Source organism: Lutra lutra, chromosome 12 (genome assembly GCF_902655055.1).
Source record: "Lutra lutra chromosome 12, mLutLut1.2, whole genome shotgun sequence".
In the NCBI taxonomy this organism is placed as follows: domain Eukaryota; kingdom Metazoa; phylum Chordata; class Mammalia; order Carnivora; family Mustelidae; genus Lutra; species Lutra lutra.
Genome location: NC_062289.1, coordinates 71113048 through 71140185, shown reverse-complemented (window position 1 = coordinate 71140185; position 27138 = coordinate 71113048). Strand labels below are relative to the sequence as shown.

Sequence of the window (27138 nt, the reverse complement as noted above, 5' to 3'; positions counted from 1 at the left end):
CCAGTACTTTCTCAGGCAACTACCTGCCTATAGAAGGGGAATCTGAGAAATCCAGTATTACTGGTTTGTCTTTTTTTTTTTTTTTAAGATTTATTTATTTGACAGAGATCACAAGTAGGCAGAGGCAGGCAGAGAGAGAGGGGGAAGCAGGCTCCCCACTGAGCAGAGAGCCCGATGCGGGGCTCGATCCCAGGACCCCGAGATCATGACCTGAGCTGAAGGCAGAGGCTTTAACCCACTGAGCCACCCAGGTGCCCCATACTGGTTTGTCTTTTTGCCTCAGGATCTAGCATGACTGCCTGGCATCACTATTGATCTTGTCTTTATTTTATTTTAAAAGAGTTATTTATTTATTTATTTATTTATTTATTTAAGGTGGGGAGGGGCAAAGGGAGAGGGACAGAGAATCCTCAAGCAGATTCCCTGCTGAGTGTGGAGCCTGACACAAAAGGCTCAATCCCACAACCCTGAGATCATGACCTGAGCCAAAGTCAAGGGTTGGATGCCCAACTGACTGAGCCATCCAGGTGCCCTGACTTTGTCTTTATTTTAAAATGTGATATTTTGGGGGCTCCTGGGTGGCTCAGTTGGTTAAGTGTCTGCCTTCAGCTTGGGTCATGATCCCAGGGTCCTGGGATCAAGCCACACATCAGGCTCTCTCCTCAGTAGAGGGCCTGTTTCTCTCTCTCCCTCTGCTGCTCTCCCTGCTTGTCCTCTCTCTCTGTCAAATAAACACACACACACACACACACACACACACACACACACACCTTTAAAATGTGATATTTTGGAGACACCTGGGTGGCTCAGTTGGTTAAGCCTCTGCCTCTGGCTCAGGTTATGAACTCAAGGTTCTGGGATCTAGCCCCACATTGGGCTCCCTGCTCAGCCACGAGCCAGCTTCTCTCTCTGCCCCTCTTCCTCACTCCTGCTCTCTCTCTCTGTCTGAAATAAATAAATAGATAAACAAATCATTTTAAAAATGTGATATTTTGGGGTGCCTGGGTGGCTCCATCAGTTCAGTGGCTGTCTTCAGCTCAGGTCATGATCCCAGGGTCCTGGGATCAAGCCCTGCATCAGGATCCCTGCTCAGTGGAGAGCCTACTTCTCCCTCTCTCTCTGCCTGCTGCTCTGCCTACTTGTGTTTTCTCTCTCTGTCAAATAAATAAAATCTTTTAAAAATGTGATATTTTGTTAATAGTGGGCTTTTGTATTAATTTTTATTTTAAAAATTATATTAAATATTATTTAGCTTGTTCCCTGAGCTTTTTTGACATCTTCTTAACATTTTGTGCCATAAGATAAGTGTCTCACTAGCCTTACCCAACTCTGCTCCTAGCTTTCTATTAGGCACAAAGAAGTTCAAAGGAAGGAGCATATATATCATTCAATCCCCTGAAAGTCGAGGAAAGCCAGTTTCCTAGTCAATTCCATGCTTGCCAATAATACTCTGCATTTATATATAGTATTTTAAATTATTTTAATTTGAAAGACTTAATATAACATGCTGATCATTTCATTTTGTCCTCAAACACCTTGTGAACAAGGAAATACAGGTACTTCTTATCTCCATCTGGCAAGGGAGAAAATTGAGAAAAGAGAATTTGATATAAAGCCACACTTCCCAAAACAGGCTGTTGTGCAGGTGGTTGTAGCACAGTGATCTTAGAATCATGAACCCCCTAGACTAGATCCCTAGTCCAGGAACTAACTGCTCCAGCTGTCCCTAACCTTGACCAGGTTTGACAATTTTTTAAAAGCTCAAAACCTATTAAGTTTTTTTTTTTTAAAGACTTTATTTATTTGACACAGACAGCAAGAGAGAACAAGTAGGCAGAGTGGCAGGCAGAGGGAAAGGGAGAAGCAGACTCCTCACTGAGCAGAGCAGAGTCTGGAACCCCGACTCTGGGATCATGACCTGGATGGAAGGCAGGTACTTAACTAACTGAGCCACCCAGGCGCCCCCGTTAAGATTTTATTTGTTTATTTGTTTTTTTACAAGTTTTTGCCAAATTAAAACATGAAATATTTGCAGTTCTAAGATATGACACCAATTATAGACATCTCTCAGGAGATGGAATCAAATTTCAATGAGGGCCAGTGAGAGAGAATCCCATTAGTCCCTCTGGAATGAAAGACTTCCCACCAGCCACTGCTGCTAACAAAACAGTCAGGGGGATCTGAATGTGTCCGCTGAATTAGCAACATTAAAGTCTTTTATAGTCAACATTTTATCCCTGAAGTTTTTGCAACTGTTGCAGTTGATTACATGTTTTTACTTATATAAAAAATCACAATTATTTTATAGTTTTAACTTCTGAATCCTAAAGCAAAAGTATGGATACCGAAAAGAAGCTCCTCTCTTCACAGACCACCCCCACCCCCGCCTTCTCCCAATCAGGTCTCCTTTGTGCCACGCGACGTTTTCATCTTTAAACATTCAGAAAATTTCCCAAACCGTTGTCAGTTAAATGGAACTGGCAACTTGTCAGAAGTCCTTGGCGAGTTTCTGGAACAGCCCACACAGCTCTAATTTTCTTCTGGAGAACAGAAAGATGTCCTGAAAGGGTCTTAGGCTGAGCTCCTCGGTATGTGAGGAGGATGCTCGTTAGAAGCTCAGCCTTCAGAGCCAAGCTGGACTCGACTGGGTCAGGATCCATCCTTGCTTCCTTCTGAGGAGTTTCGTGTCCCCTGCCTCTTTACCTATATGTGAAATACAATGTACCTGCCACCTAATAGGGAAGTGACCATTTAATAAGGATGTCTGTGAGAGTTAGGGTAGCTATTAACCAGGGAGGCACGCAATTCATTTGGGGTTTCGAGGGATTTGAAAAGTACACCCCAAAGTGAATGCTTTTCAGCAGAATCCGTCGCTCTATCGCAAGACCTGAGCCCTTTGCATTTTACAAAAGTTCTCCCAGAAACTATTTTGTGCTTCTCAGTAGCCCCGTGAGGCCAGGCGAGGGTCCGCAACACCGTTTACAGATCCGAGGAGACTCGTCTGTGTTTGCCCTGTTGGGGGGGGGGGGGGCGTTCACTAAATAGGAAACGAAGCTCTTGGGCATGGATCTATGTGATACTGTCTGGAATAAAAACAATTTCCTTCCCACAGCCGGCTACCGCCCGGCCTCCAAGCGGAAAACACAGCAAGCAGCCAGAGCTAGAAGCCACACGCAACGCCCCGCCCCCGGCGGGAGCCCCGGATGGGGAAGTGGCGCGGACACCGAGATGAGGCGGAGGCCGGGCCAGAGCGGCCCGGGGCGTGTGGGCGGGAAGGGGGCGGGGCTCCGGGGCGGAGCCACCAGAGCTGCGCGGGTTCTCAGGTGAGCACACTGTGGCCGGGGCGGGCGGACAGGAACCTTGAGCTTGGGCACGGAAGCCGCAAGGGCTGTGGGGGCGTAGGCGGGGCGTCCAGAGGAGGCGCGGGGGACCGTGGGAGGGTCCGGCCCTCGGAGTCCGGGCTTGAAGAGGGAAGGGGCTCCGGAGCTGCGGGTGAGTGGGGCTGCTCGCCGGGCCCGGGTTTGTGGAGTGTGAGGGAGGGGGTGGTGGCCCAGGTTCGAGTCCTGACCCCACTCCCCATGCTGCTGTGTGATCTTAGACAAGTCTCCGAGCCTCTCTGAGCTTTAGTGGCCGCAGCTGTGAAATGAGAGTGGGGAGGAGGAGTCGCTGAGAGTTTGTACAAATGGACATTAAGGGAACGAAGCCCAGCCTTCCTCCTGTTTATCCTCTCCTAGCCCAGGACACTGACTGCGAAACGTGAATGGTGGGAGTATCTCAGTGTCTGAGTGACCTTGGGCAAGTCCCTTGCTCTGGCCAACCCTTTTTTCATCCACAAAATGAGTGCGCTAACCTGTTTCAAGATCTCTTTAGTATTTGGGTGTTTTTGCTTTAGATAGAGACAAGGTAGTGAGTGCCCAATTGACTACAAGTTTTCCATTTAGGGGGTGATAGAATATCTTTTTGGAGGTTGGAATAGACCCTGGGCCAAATTTCCTTTAGTTTCCAGATTCTCCGTTTTGCCCTCTAACCCTCCTTGTAATTGGAGGAGTGATTTCATCCAAGGGTTGGTGCTACCTCTTCTCTGAACAGTACCAGTATATTCAGTGGCCTAAAATCAAAGAGCAGTTGCAAAGAAAAGTCTGACATTCTAGCCTTTTTGTGTTTCAGTGGCAGAGAGGCAAGATGACTTCTCTCCCCCAAGCTTGCAACAGCTGAAGGAAAAACAACAGTACAAGATGAGAACAACAAAGGTCTACAAACTTGTCATCCACAAGAAGGGCTTTGGGGGCAGTGGTCAGTATTGATTGGTCTTTGGGGGTTGTGTAAGTTGGCTGAGGTTCTTGGTGTGTCCAGTGCCTTGAAAATGATACACTGACTCACATGACCATAGCGGCTAGAGGCAACTTAACTGAGTGAGACAGCAAGTATTAAATAGTTGCAGGGAGGACAGTAGCACCAGAGAGCATAGGCCCCTGCTAAAAGTATTTGTATTCTGACTTTTAAGGAACATGGTGAATGTTGCCAGTCTACTACCCTTCATTTATTTGTATTTTATTATTTATTTATTTAAATTTTAAAAGATTAATTTATTTATTTGACAGGAAGAGAGAGAACAAGCAGAGGGAGCTGGAGGGGGAGAAGCAGGCTTCCTGTTGATCAGGGAGCCAATGTGGGGCTTGATCCCAGGACCCTGAGATCATGACCTGAGCCAAAGGCAGATGCTGAGTTGACTGAGCCACCCAGGCGCCCCTATTTGTATTTTATGTTACACATTTATTGCATATATCTTATAAAATCCTAGTATGCACTGGTTTGGCAGATAAAAGAAACCTACATTATATGAGAGCAGTAGTAAACACACATTAGACAGGTCTGATCAAAGCATGAAACTTTGCCTGGCTGAGAGGCATAGCGAGGAGGGGCAGGACAAAGCATATTGTTCTGTACTAAACCAGATTTTTCAGCTCTGCCTCTAACTTTCCCTGTGACCTCAGGCAAGCCCCTAGTTTATCTTATCTACAACTTCAAGCACATTAGAACAGTTTCTCTGTTTTTCTTAGCACATTGTGTCTATTAATCTGCAGAATAGGATGGCGATTAGTAATATGATTTTTTTTCTTTTTGTAAAGAAATTATTTTCCTTTTTGTCCTAACAATCTTATTTGCTTCAGAAATTGGAATTAACAACACAATGAGGTTTTTTTTTTTAAGATTTTATTTATTTATTTATTTGACAGACAGAGATCACAAGTAGGCAGAGAGGCAGGCAGAGAGAGAGGAGGAAGCAGGTTCCCTGCTGAGCAGAGAGCCTGATGCGGGGCTCGATCCCAGGACCCTGGGATCATGACCTGAGCCAAAGACAGAGGCTTTAACCCACTGAGCCACCCAGGCGCCCCACAATGAGTCTTTTTAAAAATGTATTTTACTATGCATTTGCTCTTGTATATGTGTAAGCCTCCCAAGGGCAAGGATTCCCCAAAAAGGAAAACACTAGTTTGGATATCATAAAGTATGTGAGGATTGAGTAAGATGATATATGGAAGGTATTAGGTAGAGTATCAGACTCAGTGCCGCTCAGTAAATGTAACCATTATAATTACCAGGGCAAGGATATACCAGGTATTGCTGTATTTAAAACACAATTTCTGCTAAAATGCAGAGTCTGTTGTTAATACTAGATTTTGTATTCAGTTGATGCTGCCTGAACACCTGTGGGTAGAATTGAGTAGAAAACGTCTGTCTTTTGACAGACGGAAGAATAAAAAGATACAGTATATATAGTGTATATACAATGTATACATATCTACTTTTTCACCTGTATAAGAGAAAGACAGCTAGGCGTTATACCCGGTCTCCTGTAGGGCTATAAATAAAAACACATCAAATGAAATTAGGTGCATATCTGTGCTAAACGTAAAGGTTATGAATATGACAAGGTCCCTTGTCCCTAAGGAGCTTTTAGCTTGATGAGACAGATATGCAAAAAGGAAATGGTAAAATGAAACAGTGGAATTAGTGATCAGGGAGTTTAAATCAGAATATGGAAGTTAGGGGAAGGCATCATAGTGGATTTGGCATAAAACTATCAATGGAAGCAATATACCAAATAAAATTTGGGATTAACCCAATGCTTTGCTTTCCTAGGCTGAATTTTTGTGGAATCTGATTATATTTGAAATTTAGATATACGTATTTGTCATGGTTTTAGCATAATTAAAGGCTGTAGCTTTTCCTCAAAATCAAAACAACAAAAAAATCACTCCTTCTTTATGATTTTGAGTTTGTTATACATGAAAGGATTCTCTCCACTCCCAGTGAGTGTGGAGGTGGGGGTAGATAAACATATGAAACATATGTCCTCCCTATATTTTAAGAGTTTCATTGGACCCTAATGTGAACTAGTATCCAAAATTTTTCCCTGATCAAGTGCTGCCTTCCAAAGTGTAAGGTATTTTACTTGGCTTGTGGGATTTTGTTTTGTTTTGTTTTATGACATGTGGAAGGTGGTGGGCTTTAGGCAGAAGGAATCCCGGGCTAAGGGTGCCTGGGTGGCTCTGTTGTTAAGTGTCTGCCTTCAGCTCAGGGGATCAGGCCCTGCATCAGGCTTCCTGCTCAGCGAGAGGTCTGCTTCTTCCTTTCCCACTCCCCCTGCTTGGGTTCCCTCTCTTGCTGTGTCTCTCTCTGTCAAATAAATAAAATCTTAAAAAAAAAAAAAAAAAAAGAGAGAGAGAGAGAGAGAATGAATCCTGGGCTAGTAATCAATCTTGGCTGTGCTGTTATTAGCTGTCTACCTTTAGGCAGGTCACGTTATCCCCTCGGTCATTTCTTCACTTATGTTAGATCCAAAGATTTATTGTGAGGATCACATTAAAGACAGTATTTTTGGAAATTCTTTGAACGCTGTATAAATATCAGGGATTGTGCTGCATTTGTGGGATCAGGCTGTTTTGTTTCTGGTATAGGCCAGGTATGTGATAATTCAAGGAAGTAAAGTGTTAATCCCAGAGGTTTAAGTTCTGGAGAGCAAGGGCTTCTTTTTCCCAGTGGGGTGGTAATAGAGCATGGGCTCTGAGGACAAAGGCCCCGAACACTGTCCAACTCAGCTACTCACTAGTTTTATGTCTCTCTGTGAATCCTTTAGTTCACCTGAATTGCAATTTAAAATGGAACCTCACCTTCGAGATGGGGTAGTGATACTAACCAATGAGGTCACAAGGACCCAACATGAGAATGTATACCATAGCTTGTCGCCCAAGTTAGTCCATTTTCTACTTGAGATTGCTGACTTGTCTTTCAGATGATGAGCTAGTCATGAACCCTAAAGTGTTTCCTCACATCAAGCTTGGAGACATTGTGGAGATTGCTCACCCCAATGATGAATACAGGTAAACATCTCATTAGGATCAAGGGGACTAACTGGGCAGCCTACTGTTTCCAAATATTTTAAGGGGCTTGCAAGGCAGGACAGCTCTTAGCCTTTACATGAAACTGTTCCTGCCCTTTGGGATTTGATAAAGCAATAATCTTTTAAAAAGTAGTCTATTCTTTCTGATTTTAAAGTCAGGATGACAACTCTGAAAAATTGTGTAGCATTTAGCTGTTTCCTGGAAGGCAAATGCAGAGTTTCTTTGTTTCTAAGAGAACTTCTCCCCCTTGTTGTGCTGTCGGTTACAATATATCCAGAGGGATCTGTTTGCCTTTTGTAGGGGGTGAAGAAAGCTGGTTAATTACAGTTTACAACATCCTATCTCTTTGTTGCTTTCTCCCGCAGCCCTCTGCTTTTGCAAGTCAAGTCACTTAAGGAAGATTTGCAGAAAGGTAAGAATTTCATCTCTCTTCTCTAAGGTTTTTATTTTTACACTTAGAGAAACTGTTCCAGAAACTGTAAGGAACGTGTCTCTTCATAATCTCAGGGAGTGAGGGCATAGTACTTCTTTCCTTGTCAAAATGTGTGCCCCTAAAAAAATTGTCAGATTTCAAAACTGCCAAGGAATCTCATTTGTCAGCATCCTGAGGGCACTGAAGAAGCTGTCTTTATTGTTAGGAGGAAAGTTAATCTGACTAGGTAAAGCTTTATTCTTAACTTAAAAAAAAAATTGTTGGCAAAGCATGCTTTCCTAAATACTGTATTTTTTCACAAGATGTTTGTTAGGTGCCTACTCTAGGTGAGAGAAGATAACCTATCACAAATGTAGGACAGTATACTGGGAGCTTTTTGTCTTATTTATTTATTTAAATTTTATTTTTTCAGTGTTCCAAGATTCATTGTTTATGCACCACATCCAGTGCTCCATGCAATACGTGCCCTCCTCAATACCCACCATCAGGCTCACCCAACCCCCTCCCCCCCTCCCCTCCAAAACTCTCAGTTTGTTTCTCAGAGTCCACAGTCTCTCACTGTTCATCTCCCCCTCTGATTTCCCACAACTCACTTCTCCCTTCTCCCAAGGTCCTCCATGTTATTATTTATACTCCATAAGTAAGTGAAACTGGGAGCTTTTTGTAATGTCTCTTTTTATCTTCCCACACAACTCTTGATTGAGGGAGGGAACTTAGTCTCACTGAGGTGAATTGGCTTGCCTGACGTCAGTAAGTAGAGGAGCCAGAGCAGCCATTCTACTTACTCATTCTGGATCTGATCCTTTCTTTTTTCCTCTAATGAGTGTACCTCCAGTGAGCTGTTCAAGGAACCAAAATGTTAATTGATAGCAAATAAGGTAATTTCTTAAATGGTACTTCAAAGAAAAAAAAATTCTGATTTGCTCTAAAGGGTGGTGATGCTCACTACTTTTATAATTCAGTATGATGGGGAAGCATTTTTTAAAACCCAAATCATGGGGTGCCTGGGTGGCTTAGTTGTTCAGTGTCTTCATTTGGCTCAGGTCATGATCCCAGTGTGCTGGGATCGAGCCCTGCATCGGGCTCCCTGCTTAGCAGGAAGCCTGCTTCTCCCTCACCAACTCCCCCTGCTTCTCCCTCACCAACTCCCCCTGCTTCTCTTCCCTCTCTTGCTTGTGTCTCTCTGTCAAATAAATAAATAAAATCTTTAAAAAAAAAAAAAGACCAAAACCCAAATCCTAAGAGTTTTCTCCTTGCTCTCACCACCCCATCTCCTGCCATCTGGTATGTTTCTTACTTACCAGCTGTAAGGGCTCATTGAAAAGTTTGTTTCTCCCTTAACTACCTCGGCTACTTTCATTCCAAATGAGAAATGGTCTCCTTCTGAATTTTCACAGTTCTTTGAACTTTTTTATGTTGCTCCTTGGTTTCTTTAATTTTCTCCCTCTGTCTCCATTTCTGTTTCTCTCGTTTTTAATTGCTGAAGGCTTGGGTCTTATTTCACATGCTTGTTTCACCTAAAAAGCTTTCAGATGCTGGAAGGCAGAGAATTTTTCTTGCCCATGGCCAGCAGTCATTTGTGTTGCTTGTCAAATGACTACAGATTAGAATATATTTGCCTGTTTTTTCAGAATATGTTACCTGATCCAGATTTCTTCTTTTTCAGAAACTATTAGTGTGGACCAGACTGTGACTCAAGTGTTCCGATTAAGACCTTATCAAGATGTTTATGTGAATGTTGTAGACCCTAAGGTATGTGTTTGTTCTAGACTTGAGTATCTTTTGGGAATGATTAATACTGTTCCCAAGAGGTTGGGTCTCTAAGGAAATAATGAGTTACTTAAGTATAGTGTTGGATTATTAAATATGTGGTCATATATAGGTCATTTAGATTGTAGGTATATATAGGTTGCACTTAAAGCCCTCACTTTTTTATAAAAGCTTTCCTAAAAAGATTCTGTATATATAGGTACGTGTCAAGCTCAATGTAAAATTTGCTATTAAAATACTGTAATTTCTCTAGGTGTTCTTATTTTTTTTTTTTTTGAAATGAGAAATGGTGCTATAATAGGTAAAATCATTGTTTAAAAGATACCACTGACATTATCTAGGGAAATAAAACACAGAGCTCAATGTCCTGTGTAAGTGCCGGAATCAAGACTAAACACAGAATTATTATTTTGGTACTCTTTGCACTTAGTCATGATCCAGCTGCTGTAGCATCTGTTGTAGACTTATCGCCTGTACTCAGAAGCCTTTTCTGGCAGGATGAAATGCTGTTTGTCAGTGTTCTGTTATCAAATGTTCTTCCAGTAGTTTTCTTGTTTGCTAAAAAGTTTCTCCATGCTGAGTGTGCCTTATTTTAAGATGAAGTGTGGCAGAGTAATACAGAGAGATATATTTGATTATCTCTTTTAGGATGTGACCCTTGACCTAGTGGAATTAACCTTTAAGGATCAGTATATAGGCCGTGGAGATATGTGGCGACTAAAGAAAAGTTTGGTAAGATGTGATAAAAAAAAAAAAAGTCTGTTACTTTTCATGTTATATTAAATAATCCATTTTCCTTGTAGAGTTTTAATAGGGAGAAGGGTATAAAATCATTTCTAAAACCAGCTTCACAAATAATTGTTGTAAACCCTTTGTGTATCTTCTTCCATTCTCTCTGTGGTTTTTTTGAGCTTTGTTTTTGCTTGTTTATAGATTTTTACTCCACATTTTTGGTTCAAATGGGAAATTATAATATTACCTTACATTTGAGTGGAACTTTAGCTTTCGCACGTTCATGTCATTCCCATGGATAGCTATTTATTACCCTTCATTTATAGATGTGAAAATTGAGATTGAGAAGATAAGTGATTACCCAAGACTAAAAAACTATAGTCAGCAGTTGACACCAGGCTAGAATCCAGATCTTGTCGTTTCCTGGTTAAACTGCTTTTTGCCATACCCTCCCATTTTCCTGATCTACTTATTTTGAGTTAACATTTTCCACTTAAAATGATCAATTCATTGTGAGCTGGTGCTGAAAATTTTTCTTATTGGGCATTTTGAGCATTGTGAAGCAACGAATTATAGATGGAATTTCCATAACAGTGAATATTTTCAGAAAAAAATATGTTTGTTCATTTTTTATTGGACAGGGAAGGGTTCCATTCTATAAAATGAGAGCTAAAATGAGAAATGAATGTTGTGTAATTAAATAAGCATGTAAATAGAGATATGTATGCAGACATATGTGAAGATAGCGTGTTAGTGAAGCTGGGCACTTATTTTCCACCTGGTCTTTATTATTGTCTATACTTGTCACACTCTTAAGAACCTACAGTTATACTTGCCCCAGCAGGTTTGCCTATAGGGTAAATCTATTACTCCCTTGTTAATTGAACCTTTGGTTGTTAGAAGAAATTAAAAAGGCAGGAGACCTTCTTTGTGACCTTGATGTGTTGTTGAATCTCATATTCTCTCTGTCTATCTTCCTTAGGTCAGCACATGTGCCTATATCACTCAAAAGGTGGAATTTGCTGGCATCAGGTAGGTATGACATCACTCTTGACTTATCAGTTAATATCTAGGAGTAGGATCTAGTGCAGTAACTGTAGGGATACGTACTGCATTTGAGGTGTGCGGTGTCCATATAATAAAATACATAATAGCTTAAACGATTAGACTGTTGTTGCTAAAACAAACCAAAAAATCCCGAAGTACACTACAGTAGTTTTAAGTTGAGTGGAAGTTGCTGAAGCCACATGGTATTCTGTAACAAAGGAGGCATAGCCTCATAATTTCAGAACAAGAAAAAGCCTTAGATGAATGTATTAATCAAACCTTCTCATTTTACAGATTCAGAAACATACTTGGAGATACAAAAAGACTAGCCCAGTAGTTCCTGATTTGCTGCCTTTTTTTTTTTTTAAATTTTTAAAGATTTTATTTATCTATTTGACAGAGATCACAAGTAGGCAAAAAGGCAGGCAGAGAGAGAAGGAAGCAGGCTCCCCACTTAGCAGAGAGCCCGATGCGGGGCTCGATCCCAGGACCCTGAGATCATGACCTGAGCTGAAGGCAGGGGCTTTAACCCACTGAGCCACCCAGGTGCCCCGATTTGCTGCCTTTTTAACCATATTGCACTGCCCTTGATTTATTAAAATGATTCCTAAATTTAAGTTTGTAAAGAAGAGAGAAAAAGGGATTTTTTTTTTTTTTAAAGATTTTATTTATTTATTTGTCATAGAGAGAGAAGCGAGAGTGAGCACAGGCAGACAGAGTGGCAGGCAGAGGCAGAGGGAGAAGCAGGCTCGCCGCCAAACAAGGAGCCCGATGTGGGACTCGATCCCAGGATGCTGGGATCATGACCTGAGCCGAAGGCAGCTGCTTAACCAACTGAGCCACCCAGGCGTCCCTTTTTTTTTTTTTTTTAAAGATTTTATTTATTTGACAGACAGATCACAAGCAGGCAGAGAGGCAGGCAGAGAGAAAGGAAGGGAAGCAGACTCCCCGCTGAGCAGAGAGCCCAATGTGGGGCTCGATCCCAGGACCCCGGGACCACGACCCGAGCCGAAGGCAGCGGCCCCAACCCACTGAGCCACCCAGGCACCCCAGAAAAAGGGATTTTTTGAAAGCCCTTTTAATTTGAAAAGCACAACATCCACAGAGTAAAGCCTTCAAACAGGGCAAAAAGGTATATAATGAAAAACAAATCCTTCTCCTTAGAAGAGATGTTATGTTATGTTATACATAACAAATTCTTAGAAGAATTTGTTATGTATAACACAAGCATGTTTACATCTGGTTGACTCACATTTTTTTTTTTAAAGATTTTATTTATTTATTTGAGAGAGCGAGAGTTTACACGTGAGCGAGTGGGAGCAAAGGGAGAGGGAGAGAGAGAATCTCAAGCAGACTCCCTGCTGAGCATGGAACCCAAAGTGGGGCTCAATCTCAGGACCCAAGACCATGACCTGAGCCAGAATCAAAAGTCAGACACTCAATCCACTGAGATACCCAGGTGCCCCTGGTTGACTCACTTTTAATGGCACTAGGATTGATCAGTGGGTTCCAGTGAGGTACTGGAGGTACTGGAGGTACTGAGGTTCTGGTCCTCCATTATGAAGTTCCTCATCAACTTTTCACCTAATGGTATCACCCATTGATGATCGTTGCATGTTAGTGATTTTCTGATTCAGTCATTTCTCCTACCTTTGTTAGCCAGAATCCATTCATTCATCCATCCATTAATCCATCCATTCATTTCCCTTTTTCTTTCTTTCTTTCTTTCTTTCTTTCTTTCTTTCTTTCTTTCTTTCTTTCCTTCCTTCTTTCTTCTTAAGATTTATTTATTTATTAAAGAGAGAGAGATAGTGCATGCATGCAAGCACACAGAGGGAGAGGGAGAAGCAGACTCCCCACGGAGCAGGGAGCCTGATGTGGGACTTGATCCCAGGACCCTGGGGATCATGACCTGAGCTGAAGGCAGACACTTAACTGACTGAGCCACCCAGGCACCCTCAGAATCCCTTTTGTAAAGAGCATTTCATCATCAACTAGGGCTAATTGGTTAGTCAGAACTACTGATCCTAAAGGAAAGAAAGGATAAAGGATTAATTTTTTTTTTCCCAAAAAGGGGATGGTTTAAAAATTGGAGGGTCAAGATTCTTTGAGAAATTTTAGTAAAAGATTATAAAGCACAGCCCAAGAAGTGACTAAGCCTTGAGCTAAACAAGAAATGTAACCTAGATTCATGCTTTCCGGTACAACTTAGTCTCTCTGAGGTGGTGGACCAGGAGTCAGGAAACCTATAATCTGTTCCTGTACTGCCAGTGATTAGTGGAGTGATGTTGGGCAGGTCAGGGAGACTCTGAGTCTACTCCTCTGCAAAATGAAATGGTTGGTTTAGAATCTTTTTCCATAAAGGACCAGAGAGTAAATATTTTACGCTTTGGGCTACATGGTTCTCAGGTCTCTGTTGCAAATTTTTTGTTTTTTGGGTTGTTTTTTTTTTTAGCACTTAAAAATATAAAATCCATTCTTAACTGTAAGCCACATAAAAATAGGAGATGGACTGGATTTGGCCTGCGGGCTATAGTTAGCTGAGCCCTGGTTTAGAAACCCACTCAGATACCTTTCATTCTTAAATTTCTTGTTTTTCTGTGCAAGTGCCCATATCCACATGGTGCCAGATACAGAAATGAGAACCCTGACATAATGTCAGGCTTAGACTTTTAAAGATCTGTCCTAATATTTTGCTCATTCATGGTTAAATGTAAACCACAGTCTTCTACTATTTCTCCAGAATACTTACTTATAATCTTCCTACACTGAATCAAAAGTCACTTTCTTTCCTACAAGGAGGCATGCAAATTAAGAAGACAAAAAGAAAAAAAGAAGGAAAGAAAGAAACTAAAAAAAAGATACTCTGGGCCTCACATAACAAAAGGTAGTTGTTATTTACATAAAGTCATAATTATTGAAGTTTTCCGTAACTTAGCTTCTTTACTTGGTAATTTAGTTAATTCTTAAGGACATATGAGACAATTTCATTACCTTGAGACCTTGCCTTTGAGGCATCATTTTTCCTTCAAAGGTAAACATTTTGATTTTCTCAGACTAAATTCCCAATGTATTATTCAAAATATTAAAAATAAACCCTGCAATCGATAATTTTAAAAAAATTAAAATTTTATTTTATTTTATTTTTTTTTTAAAGATTTTATTTATTTATTTGACAGAGAGAGATCACAAGTAGGCAGAGAGGCAGGCAGAGAGAGAGGAAGAAGCAGGCTCCCCACCGAGCAGAGAGCCCGATGCGGGGCTCGATCCCAGGACCCTGAGATCATGACCTGAGCCGAAGGCAGCGGCTTAACCCACTGAGCCACCCAGGTGCCCCCCAAAAATTAAAATTTTAAAAGAAAAATACTGCACTAAAATCCTATCTCCTAAAAATTAGCATTTTGCTTTTTTAAAAATATGGAACTTAAAAACCTAGTCCATTTGATTTCATCGTGAAGTTTTTCCAGGTAGTTTTGGGACAGCTGACTAGCTAAGGTATCTTTTTTTTACTGAAAAAAAGATTTTTTTTCTGATCAGACTCCAGAGGGAGCAACACCAAATAATTTCTGGCCTTGACTTCTCAGCTGTCCAGAAGCAGACAGAGCAGTGTGGAGAGTCATAGTTAAACCCCCTTGAAATACCCAGTTTGGGTGTTTTCCTGCTAGATCTGTTGTATCGCCGATCTGGAATCTTCTCTGACTTGAGTCTTCTATGGTGGCCATTCTCTTAGAATGTTTTCTCTAACTATAGTATTAGTACTAAGTACCACTTTTTATCACATGTTAGATACCAGGCATATGCTAAGTATTTTTTATATATAATATGTGTTCAATATAGGCAGTTTGAAAAATGGAAAAAAGAAGCAGAGAAGAGAAACATAACATTACTACTCAGAATCAACCACTATTAACATTTTGACATAGTTCTGTCAAAATATTCTGCTTTTTGGCTTGAGACCATGTAGTATACGTGATTTTACATTCTGTGGAAAAAAAAAAAAAACCCTGAAAACTTTGCTTTCATAATTTGAAAAAAAAACATTTATTCTAGAAAATTTGGGTAGTACAGAGAGTATAAAGAAAAAAAAATTGGGGTACCTGGGTCTCAGTTGGTTATGCTTTTGCCTTCAGCTCAGGCCCTGTCTGAGATCAAGCCACTCATCAGGCTCCTAGCTCAGTGGGGTTCTCTTCCTCCCTTTCCCTCTACCGCTACCCCAACTCATGCTTATGTGTGCATGTTTTCTCTGTCTCAAATAAATAAATAAAATCTTTTAAAAAAAGGTGGGGTGCCTGGTGGCTCAGGTAGTAAAGTGTCTGAATTCAGCTCAGGTCATAATCCCAGGGTCCTCGGATCAAGCCCCACATCAGGCTCGCTGCTGAGTAGGGATTGTGCTTCTACCTCTTCCTTTGCTGATCCCCCTGCTTGTGCTCTGTCTTTCTCAAATAAATAAATAAAATCTTAAAAAAAAAAAGTAGAAAACTTCCAGTGGAATATAAGCTAACTATGTATAGGTAACCACTATTAAATTTTAGTGTGACCTTTCAGTATTTCTTTTCTTTTATTTAAAAAAATCTTTTTTAACAGTGAATTATCCTTTTAATGTATTGTTGAATGCTGTTTGCTAATATCGTTTTAAAAAAATTTTTATTAACATATAACGCATTATTAGCCCCATAGTACAGGTCTGTGAATCGTCAGGTTAACATACTTCACAGAACTCTCCATAGCACATACCCTCCCCAATGTCCATAACCCAGCCACCCTCTCCCTGCCCCCTTCCCCTGGCAACCCTCAGTTTGTTTTGTGAGATTAAGCGTCTCTTATGGTTTGTCTCCCTCCCAATCCCATCTTGTTTCATTTTTTCCTTCCCTACCCCTTAAACCCTCCACTTTGCCTCTTAAATTCCTCATATCAGGGAGATCATATGATAATTGTCTTTCTCTGATTGACTTATTTCACTCAGTATAATACCCTCTAGTTCCATCCATGTCATTACAAATGGGAAGATTTCGTTTCTTTTGATGGCTGCCTAGTATTCCATTGTATATATATATACACCACATCTTCTTTATCCATTCCTCTGTTGATGGACGTCTAGGTTCTTTCCATAATTTGGCTATTGTGGACACTTGCTATAAATATTCGGGTGCATGTGCCCCTTCAGATCACTACATTTGTATCTTTAGGGTAAATACCCAGTAGTGCGATTGCTGGGTCATAGGGTAGCTCTATTTTCAGCTTTTTGAGGAACCTCCATACTGTTTTCCAGAGTGGCTGTACCAGCTTGCATTCCCACTAGCAGTGAGGAGCGTTCCCCTTTCTCCCCATCCTCACCATTATCTGTCGTTTCCTGACTCATTAATTTTAGCCATTCTGACTGGTGTGAGGTGGTATCTCATTGTGGTTTTAATTTGTATCTCCCTGATGCTGAGTGATGTGGAGCACTTTTTCATGTGTCTCTTGGCCATCTGGATGTCTTTGCAGAATTGTCTGTTCATGTCCTCTGCCCATTTCTTGATTGGATTATTTGTTCTTTGGGTGTTGAGTTTGCTAAGTTCTTTATAGATTTTGGATACTAGCCCTTTATCTGATATGTCGTTTGCAAATATCTTCTCCCATTCTGTCAGGTGTCTTTTGGTTTTGTTGATTGTTTCCTTTGCTGTGCAAAAGCTTTTGATCTTGATGAAGTCCCAATAGTTCGTTTTTGCCCTTGCTTCCCTTGCCTGTGGTGATGTTTCTAGGGAGAAGTTGCTGCGGTTGAGGTCGAAGAGGTTGCTGCCTGTGTTCTCCTCAAGGATTTTGATGGATTCCTATCTCATATTGAGGTCTTTCATTATGAGTCTGTTTTTATGTGTGGTGTAAGGAAATGGTCCAGTTTCATTTTTCTGCATATGGCTATCCAGTTTTCCCAATACCATTTGTTGAAGAGACTATTTTTTTCCATTGGACTTTCTTTTTTTTTTTTTTAAAGATTTTATTTATTTATTTGACAGAGAGAGATCACAAGTAGATGGAGAGGAAGGCAGAGAGAGAGAGAGGGAAGCAGGCTTCCTGCTGAGCAGAAAGCCCGATGTGAGACTCGATTCCAGGACCCCGAGATCATGACCCGAGCCGAAGGCAGCGGCTTAACCCACTGAGCCACCCAGGCGCCCCTCCATTGGACATTCTTTACTGCGTTGTCAAAGATCAGTTGACCATAGAGTTGAGGGTCTATTTCTGGGCTCTCTATTCCATTCCATTGATCTATGTGTTTGTTTTTGTGCCAGTATCATACTATTTTGATGATGACAGCTTTGTAATAGAGCTTGAAGTCTGGAATTGTGATGCCACCAATTTTGGCTTTCTATTTCAATACTCCTCTGGCTATTCGAGGTCTTTTCTGGTTCCATATAAATTTTAGGATTATTTGTTCCATTTCTTTGAAAAAAATGGATGGGATTTTTTTTTTTTTGATGGGATTTTGATAGGAATTGCATTAAACATGTAGATTGCTTTAGGTAGCATAGACATTTTCACAATATTTGTTCTTCCAATCCATGAGCATGGAGCATTTTTCCATTTCTTTGTGTCTTCCTCAATTTCTTTCATGAGTACTTTATAGTTTTCTGAATATAGATTCTTTGCCTCTTTGGTTAGGTATCTTATGGTTTTGGGTGCAATTGAAATGGGATCAACTCCTTAATTTCTCTTTCTTCTGTCTTGTTGGTGGTATATAGAAATGCAACTGATTTCTGTGCATTGATTTTATATCCTGGCACTTAACTGAATTCCTGTACAAGTTCTAGCAGATTTGGAGTGGAGTCTTTTGGGTTTTCCACATATAGTATCATATCATCTGCAAAGAGTGATAGTTTGATGACTTCTTTGCCGATTTGGATGCCTTTAATTTCTTTTTGTTGTCTGATTGCTGAGGCTAGGACTTCTAGTACATGTTGAATAGCAGTGGTGATAATGGACATCCCTGCTGTGTTCCTGACCTTAGTGGAAAAGCTCTCAGTTTTTCTCTATTGAGAATGATATTTGCTGTGGGTTTTTCATAGATGGCTTTGATGATATTGAGGAATGTTCCCTCTATCCCTACACTCTGAAGAGTTTTGATCAAGAAAGGATGCTGTACTTTGTCAAATGCTTTTTCAGCATCTATTGAGAGGATCATATGGTTCTTGTTCTTTCTTTTGTTAATGTATTGTACCACATTGATTGATTTGCGGACGTTGAACCAACCGTGCAGTCCTGGAATAAATCCCACTTGGTTGTGGTAAATAATCCTTTTAATGTAATGTTGGATCCTATTGGCCAGTATTTTGGTGAGAATTTTCACATTTGTGTACATCAAGGATATTGGTCTGTGATTCTCTTTTTTGATGGGGTCTTTGTCTAGTTTTGGGATCAAGGTAATGCTGGCCTCATAAAATGAGTTTGGAAGTTTTCCTTCCATTTCTATTTTTTGGAACAGTCTCAGGAGAATAGGAATGAATTCTTCTTTAAATGTTTGGTAGAGGGGCACTTGGGTGGCTCAGTGGGTTAAAGCCTCTGCCTTCAGCTCAGGTCATGATCCCAGGGTGCTGGGATCGAGCCCCACATCGGGCTCTCTGCTCAGCAGGGAGCCTGTTTCCTCCTCTCTCTCTGCCTGCCTCTCTGCCTACTTGTGATCTCTGTCTGTCAAATAAATAAGTAAAATCTTAAAAAAAAAGAAATGGTAGAATTACCCTGGAAAGCCGTCTGGCCCGGGCTCTTGTTTGTTGGGAGATTTTTTGATCACTGCTTCAATCTCCTTACTGGTTATGAGTCTGCTCAGGTTTTCTATTTACTCCTGGTTCAGTTTTGATAGTTTATATGTCTCTAGGAATGCATTCATTTCTTCCAGATTGTCAAATTTGCTGGTGTATAGTTGCTAGTAATATGTTCTTATCATTGTTTGTATTTCTTTGATGTTGGTTGTGATCTCTCCTCTTTCATTCATGATTTTATTTATTTGGGTCCTTTCTCTTTTCTTTTTGATAAGTCTAGTTGGGGATTTATCAATCTTATTACTTCTTTCAAAGAACCAGTTCCTAGTTTCGTTGATTGGTTCTACCGTTTTTGTTTTTGTTTGTTTGTTTCATTTTCATTGATTTCTGCTCTGATCTTTATTACTTCTCTTCTCCTACTGGGTTTAGGCTTTCTTTGTTGTTCTTTCTCCAGCTCCTTTAGGTGGAGGGTTAGGTTGTGTATTTGAGACCTTTCTTGTTTCTTGAGAAAGGCTTGTATCGCTATATATTTTCCTCTCAGGACTGCCTTTGCTGTGTCCCACAGATTTTGAATAGTTGTGTTTTCATTTTCATTTGTTTCCATGAATTTTTTCAATTCTTTAATTTCCTGGTTGACCCATTCATTCTTTAGTAGGATGCTCTTTAGCCTCCATGTAATTTGGGTTCTTTCCAACTTTCCACTTGTGATTGAGTTCTAGCTTCAGCGCATGATTGTTTGAGAATATGCAGGGAATGATCCCAGTCTTTTGGTACTGGTTGAGACCTATTTGTGACCCAGGATGTGTTCTATTCTGGAGAATGTTCCATGTGCACTAGAGAAGAATGTGTGTTCTGTTGCTTTGGGATGGAATGTTCTGAATATATCCGTGATGTCCATCTGTTCCAGTGTGTCATTTAAGGTTTATTTTCTTGTTGATCTTTTGCTTGGATGATTTGTCCATTTCAGTGAGGAGGGCGTTAAAATCCCCCACTATTATTGTATTATTATTATTTTTTTTTTAAAGATTTTATTTATTTATTTGAGAGAGAGCATGAGCGAGGAGAAGGTCAGAGAGAGAAGCAGTCTCCCTGCGAGCTGGGAGCCGATGCAGGACTTGATCCCGGGACTCCAGGATCATGACCTGAGCCTAAGGCAGTCGTCCAACCAACTGAGCCACCCAGGTGTCCCTATTGTATTATTTTTGATGTGTTTCTTTGATTTTGTTATTAATTGGTTTATATAATTGGCTGCTCCCATGTTAGGGGCATAGATATTTAAAATTGTTAGGTCTTCTTATTGGACAGACCCTTTGAGTATGATATAGTGTCCTTCCTCATCTCTTATTATAGTCTTTGGCTTAAAATCTAATTTATCTCATATAAGGATTGCCACCCCAGCTTTCTTTTGATGTCCATTAGCATGGTAAATGGTTTTCCACCCCCTCACTTTAAATCTGGAGGTGTCTTTGGGTCTAAAATGAGTTTCTTGTAGACAGCATATTGATGGGTTTTGTTTTTTTATCATTCTGATACCCTGTGTCTTTTGATTGGGGCATTTAACCCATTTACATGCAGGGTAATTGTTGACAGATACGAATTTAATGCCAGTGTATTGCCTCTAAGGTGAGTGTTACTGTATATTGTTTCTATTCCTTTCCAGTCTAGTAGTTCTAGGCTCTCTCTTTGCTTAGAGGACCCCTTTCAATATTTCCTGTAGGGCTGGTTTGGTGTTTACAATGTTTTTTAGTTTTTGTTTGTCCTGGAAGCTTTTTATCTCTCCTTCTATTTTCAATGATAGCCTAGCTGGATATAGTATTCTTGGCTGCATGTTTTTCTCATTTAGTGCTTTGAATATATTATGCCAGTTCTTTCTGGCCTGCCAGGTCTTTGTGGACAAGTCTGCTGCCAATCTAATATTTTTACCATTGAATGTTACAGACTTCTTGTCCCAGTCTGCTTTCAGGATTTTCTTTTTGTCACTAAGACTTGTAAGTTTTACTATTAGGTGATGGGGTGTGGACCTATTTTTATCGATTTTGAGGGGGGTTCTCTGCACCTCCTGGATTTCGATGCTTGTTCCCTTAGCCATATTAGGGAAATTCTATACAATAATTTCCTCCAATATACCTTCTGCTCCCCTCTCTCTTTCTTCATCTTCTGGAATCCCAATTATTCTAAGGTTGTTTCATCTTATAGTATCACTCACTTATCTCAAATTCTCCCCTCATGGTCCAGTAGTTGTTTGTCTTTCTTTTGCTCAGCTTCTTTGTTCTCTGTCATTTGGTTTTCTATATCACAATTCTCACTTCTGCCTCATTTATCCTAGCAGTAAGAGCCTCCATTTTTTATTGCCCCTCATTAATAGGTTTTTTGATATCAACTTGGTTAGATTTTAGTTCTTTTATTTCTCCAGAGAGGGTTTTTATTTCTCCAGACAGGGTTTCTCTAATATCTTCCATGCCTTTTTTGAGCCTGGCTAGCACCTTGAGAATCATCATTCTGAATTCTAGATTTGACATATTACCAATATCTGTATTGATTAGGTCCCTAGCCTTTGGTACTGCCTCTTATTCTTTTTTTTTTGTGGTTAGTTTTTCCACCTTGTCATTTTATCCAGATATGAACGAGAGAATAAAATAACTAATAGGGTGGCAAAGACCCTAGATACATGTATGCTATCCAAATCAGAAGAGACCCCAAATCAAGGGGTGAAGAAAGGAGTAAAAGGGAGTTTAAAAAAAATTTAAAAAGAAATAAAAAAAATACATGTGTGTGTGTGTGTATATATATATATATTAGACTGGTGAATAGAACAGAGCCACCCACTTGATTTTGGGTGTATTTTGGTCTCTTAGAAGAAACCACTTCCCAGAATTTTAATGAAAGAAAAACTTACATATATATAAAATTAAAGGTAAACACAATGAAGGAATAGAATAACTGTAAAGATGAAAATTAAAAAAAAATTTCTAAAAAAGAATTGGTAAGATACATTGGTCGGTAAAAGAAAGAAAAAGAAGGTGGAGAGAATTTGGTCAGGCTGGAGACTAGAACAAAGCCCTGTGCTAGATTTAGGGTATATTTTGATCTATTAGAAGAAATTTTATCCCAAAATTTTTTTAGAAGAAAAAGCCTATATGTATACAAGAAATAAAGTTAGATACAATGAAGGTTAAAATGTGACTATAATAATGAAGGTTTAAAAACATTTTTTTAAAGAAAGGTATTGTTAAGATAAACTAGTTAAAAAAATGTTGAAAGAGGAAAGAGGAAAAGTTAAAAAAATTAGCATAAGAAAAAAATTAAATTAAAAAAATTTAATTAACCTTGCAAGACTAAAGAATCATGGGGAGAATGCCATGCATTGCATGCTTTGCTTTCCCCTCCTCTGGAATTCCACTGTTTTCCTTGATCAGTTAGCTTGGTCTTGGCTGGATGTTCCTGCTGATCATCTGGGGGAGGGGCCTGTCATAGTGATTCTCAAAATGTCTTTGCCCAGGCGGAATTGCACCGCCCTTGCCAGGGTTTGGGCTAAGTAATCATCTTGGTTAGCTCTATGGAGTCTTTGTTCTGCTAACACTTTCTGTAGAGCTCTGGAGGACAGGAATTAAAATGGCGGCCTCCCACTCTCCGGCCCGGAATAGCCAAGAGCTTGAACCCCACTCCTCAGTGCGTTCTTGGAGAAAAGTGCTCGGTCACTCCCCTCTCCCTGGTCTCCGGCCGCAATCCTAGCTCATCCGGCCTCCAACCAAGCGTTTCTGTCTCTGGCACACAAATCCAGTAGATTCCTGCTGTTCTGCTTTTCTGGCAAATGAAGGTGGGTTTGTCTGGATCTGCCACTTGTGGAGTCCCTGCTCAAATAGCAGTGGCCTCTCTGTGCCATGGATCACGGTTTAAGGTAACCCCGAGCTGAGAGCTCACTCCTTGGCTCTGTCTCTGTAGCCATCTTCCCCGCTCTGATACCTGCGAGTTCTGCTACACTCAGACACTCCCAATCCTTCTGTGACCTTGCAGGACCTGAGAGCACACTCTCCCTGTGAGGGCTCCACCCCTGCTTAGCCTCTGGAGCAATGTTCCTCAGTGGAGCAGACTTCTAAGGGTTCAAATTTTGTGCTCTGTTGCTCCACTGCTTGCCAGGAGCCGGCCTGTCCCTCCACGGTCTATCTTTCTGTTGCTTCATATTCATTTCTCTGCATGTCGTACCTTTCAGAAAGTGGTCGATTTTCTGTTTCTAGAGTTGCTGCTCTTCTCTTCGATCTCCTGTTGTGTTTGTAGGTGTTCGGAATGGTTTGATAACTATCTAGCTGAACTCCTGCGACCTGATGTCATCTCACTCTGCTATTCCTCTACCATCTTGACTCTTTCTTTTATTTTTTTTAAAAGATTTATTTAAGTATTTGAGAGAGAGAGAGAGAGCGCATGAATGAGAGGCAGAGGGAGAAGCAGACTCTCTACTGGGCAGGGAGCCCAATGTGGGTCTCAATCCCACAACTCCAAGATCATGACCTGAGCCAAAGGCAGGTGCTTAACTGACTGAGCCACCCAGGTGCCCCTTCTTTCCTTCCTTCCTTCCTTTCTTTTTTAATTTTTGATTAAGTAATCTCCATGTCCAAAGTGTGGCTTGAGCTCACAACCCAGAGATCAAGAGTTGCATGCATGACCTCCTGTTTGAATCGGGTACCCCTCAATGTTTTTTTCATGCATACACATGCATGCATATATTTTTATATAGATGATGATACTGTGTGTACTATTTTGTATCCCTTTTTTCTACTTAAAAGCTTATAAACACTTGTGGTGAAGTTAAAACTCCTTGTAAACATGAGTTTAATGGTTGCATGATATTCTGTTGTCTGGCTACATCATAATTTACTTAACCTGTCTGCCATTGTTGGACATTCAGGTTGTTCAAAGCTGTGTTACAGAGATAACAGGATAGTGACCATACTTTGCATTTATTTTAACTTCGTATTCACAGAAGGATGAAGTTTAGTTGTAAAGGATAGTGGAAGTCACTGATCCCCAACAGCTCACTCGATAGAAAAGGGAGGGGAAGTGCCCTGCCTAAGCTTCTACATAAATCAAGGGCTAGTACCCCCTGGGTTACCTTCATCCTCAAGGCTTGGCAGTGTGCCCTTTTGTCTTGTCGTAAGCCATGTGAGCTCTTAGGTTCTGTCCTGGGGGATGATGGATTTTGTGTTTGCATTGGTCAGTGGCAGTTTTTCTTCCCTTGAACCAGCAGAAAAGAGAAGAAAATCTACCTCAGGGCCATTCTCAGTTCCTGTTTGGCAAAGGGCAGATTTTAGGTTTAGGAGCAAAGGTCAATACTGCATTTTCTATGTGTGTTTTATTTTTATGTTTATTTTTTAAAATTTATTTGACAGACAGAGATCACAAGTAGGCAGAAAGGCAGGCAGAGAGAGAGGAAGGGAAGCAGGCTCCCAGCTGAGCAGAGAGCCTGATGCAGGGCTCAATCCCAAGACCCTGGGATCATGACTCGAGCTGAAAGCAAAAGCTTTAACCCACTGAGCCACCCAGGCGCCCCTCTATGTGTGTTTTATAAGGAACCATTTACATTGGAATAATAACTGTTTCACAGTACACCAAGTACTCTCATTTACAGTGATCTCATTTACTGGATCTTCTCAAGAGCTGTAGAAGATGGATGAGGCAGTGTTCTTATTAATCACATTTATTGATTTAAAAAAAAAATGGCTCAGAAAGATTGTGACTGGGGGTGCCTGTGTGGCTCAGTCTGTTGAGTGTCTGCCTTGGGCTCAGGTTGTGATCCCAGGGTTCTGGGATCAAGTCCCTCATCAGGCTCCTTGCTCAGCAGAGATCCTGCTTCTACCTCTACCTGCTGCTCCTCCTGCTTATGCACTCACACACACACTCTCTTTTTGGCAAATAAATAAATAAAATCTTAAAAAAAATGATTACCATTGTTACGGTTCCTGCTAATACAAGTAGCTACTAGTACTCTTAACTCTGACACCTCCTATCCCAGCACTGTCCTGAACAGTTTACCCACAGTATGTGGTTTAATTCTCTGAATAGCTCTATAAAGTAGACGTCATTATTTCCTTTTTTAAGATAAGGGTGCTGGGCTTCAGAGTTATTTCCCTGTGGCCGTTCATCTACTTAAGGACACTCAGAACTGTGATTCCTGCCGAGAGTAGTTCCACTCAAGGCTGGTCATCTCAGAAGGACATACTCTTTGAACTATGCTATCCATTTCACGCCCTTAATAAGTTGCAGAGCAAAAGACATTAAGCCCCAAAGTGCAATATCAAGTTGCCATGAAAATTTTTCAGAGTGGCCTCCATTGAATAGGGACTCTGTCCCATGCCTCCTAATGGCTTGTCTTCTAATCCTGATATTAAGATGGATTTTTGTTTTTGTTGAAACTCATCATATCAAAGCTGGGATTAGCAAAATTGTTTGTCAGTTCTTCCTAATTATTTTTGTGACATGGACCCTCTAGAGATTTGACAAGAACTGTAATTCTTTGCCTAGAAATCTTTGCATGATTTCAGAGGATTCATGGATTTCCTGAAGCCCTTCCTGAGACTTGCATGTTGCCTATGGATTCCCAGATTAAGAACTGTCATATACATTCAGTATACTCTGAGAATTATCTTTTTTTCCCTTCTATTTTTAATGACAAAACAGATCTAAAACTGGAGCTTCTGGAAGAACCACTTGTTCTTGCTTGTCTCATACTTCTCCTCGAACTTGACCTTGGCCTCTCTTCGGGCCTTGCGTTTAAGAGTAGGGTCTCTGAAGATGTCCTGTTGATGACAGTTTTGTCTAAGGGGGTATCCACAGAGTACCTTGTGGGTATGAAGTTGTTTGTAGTTACCAACTTTCACAAAAAACTTGATCTTTGATCTCTTGGTGATTTTCTTCTTACCCATGGCAGCTGTCACATTGTGGGGATAGTGGTCAATTCCAATCACTAAAGTATGGCTGTAGGGACAGTTTGAGGTGTCATCATCAATGCTTTGCGTCTGGAGCAGTGTCTGGCCAGGACCAGCACCACCTTCCTGGGTTTCATGAACTTGTCCATCTTGACACCAGCCACTCCAGCCCATAGCAGAAAGGAAGAAAGGGCACTTCCACTCCATTCTGAGAATTCTTTATGTTGCATAATCTGTTCATGGCATTCTCTCTGGAAATCGGTAACTGGGCAGGTCATTTAGGGATAAGTATCAGAGTACAGGGAGGCACCCTGAACTTATCCCTGTTTCTTTGTGTTTTATGTAAGACTTGCAATAACCCTGTGTGTCTATCTTTTCAGGGCACAGGCTGGTGAGCTGTGGGTCAAGAATGAGAAGGTCATGTGTGGTTATATCAGCGAAGATACCAGGGTGAGACTGATAAAATGCCTTTTGGTTTTGTTTCTTCATAACATTATGTCTGAGTCCTGAAACCAAAAACAAATCAGAAACAATAAAAAACTTCATTATCTCCTGATGGGTACTGTTCACCCTGGTAAGTAATATTGTAATATTGTTAAGGACTCCCGGAATTCTTTTTTTCTATTTTTAAGGACTTTATTTATTCATTTGACACAGAGAAAGAGAGATCACAAGTAGGCAGAAAAGCAGGCAGACGGGGAGGGGGAAGCAGGCTCCCCGCTGAGCAGAGCGTTGGATGCGGGGCTCAATCCCAGGACCCTGGGATCATGACCCGAGCCAAAGGCAGAGACTTAACCCACTGAGCCACCCAGGCGCCCCAAGGACTCCTGGAATTCTAATGTTTTATAGTTGGAGCTCTCCAGTTTGGGGTCAATCTTTGTTTTCTCTGCTTATTTATTTATTTATTTATTTATGAGAGAGAGAGAGAGAGAGCGCGTGCAAACGTGCGGGCATAAATGGAGGGAGGGGCACAGGGAGAAGCAGACTCCCCCCTGAGCAGGGAGCCTGGTGGAGGACTCAATCTCAGGACCCTGGGATCATGACCTGACTAGAAGGCAGATGCTTAGCTGACTGAGGCACCCAGGTGCCCCTTTGTTTTC

General features: G+C 40.9%; 1 protein-coding gene and 1 pseudogene across 13 annotated transcripts in view; one reads left to right on the top strand and one right to left on the bottom strand.

Moving 5' to 3' along the window:
* Positions 1 to 3260: 3260 nt before the first annotated feature.
* DEPDC5 (DEP domain containing 5, GATOR1 subcomplex subunit) overlaps positions 3261 to 27138 on the top strand; it is a 141604-nt gene continuing 117726 nt past the window's right edge. For 12 of the 13 annotated variants that reach the window (XR_007121887.1, XR_007121888.1, XR_007121889.1 and 9 more), the window contains exons 1-8: positions 3350 to 3492; positions 4168 to 4293; positions 7298 to 7385; positions 7772 to 7818; positions 9506 to 9591; positions 10258 to 10341; positions 11324 to 11373; positions 26419 to 26488. Coding sequence is in view for 10 of the 13 variants with exons in the window: in XM_047697302.1 (XP_047553258.1) it covers positions 4236 to 4293; positions 7298 to 7385; positions 7772 to 7818; positions 9506 to 9591; positions 10258 to 10341; positions 11324 to 11373; positions 26419 to 26488 (483 nt within the window). In the remaining 3 variants the exon portion in view is untranslated. Of the gene's footprint in view, positions 3324 to 3349; positions 3493 to 4167; positions 4294 to 7297; positions 7386 to 7771; positions 7819 to 9505; positions 9592 to 10257; positions 10342 to 11323; positions 11374 to 26418; positions 26489 to 27138 lie in introns of those variants that run through there. The other variant, XM_047697297.1, reaches the window with a different exon arrangement.
* LOC125082098 (60S ribosomal protein L27-like) lies at positions 25778 to 26237 on the bottom strand (annotated as a pseudogene).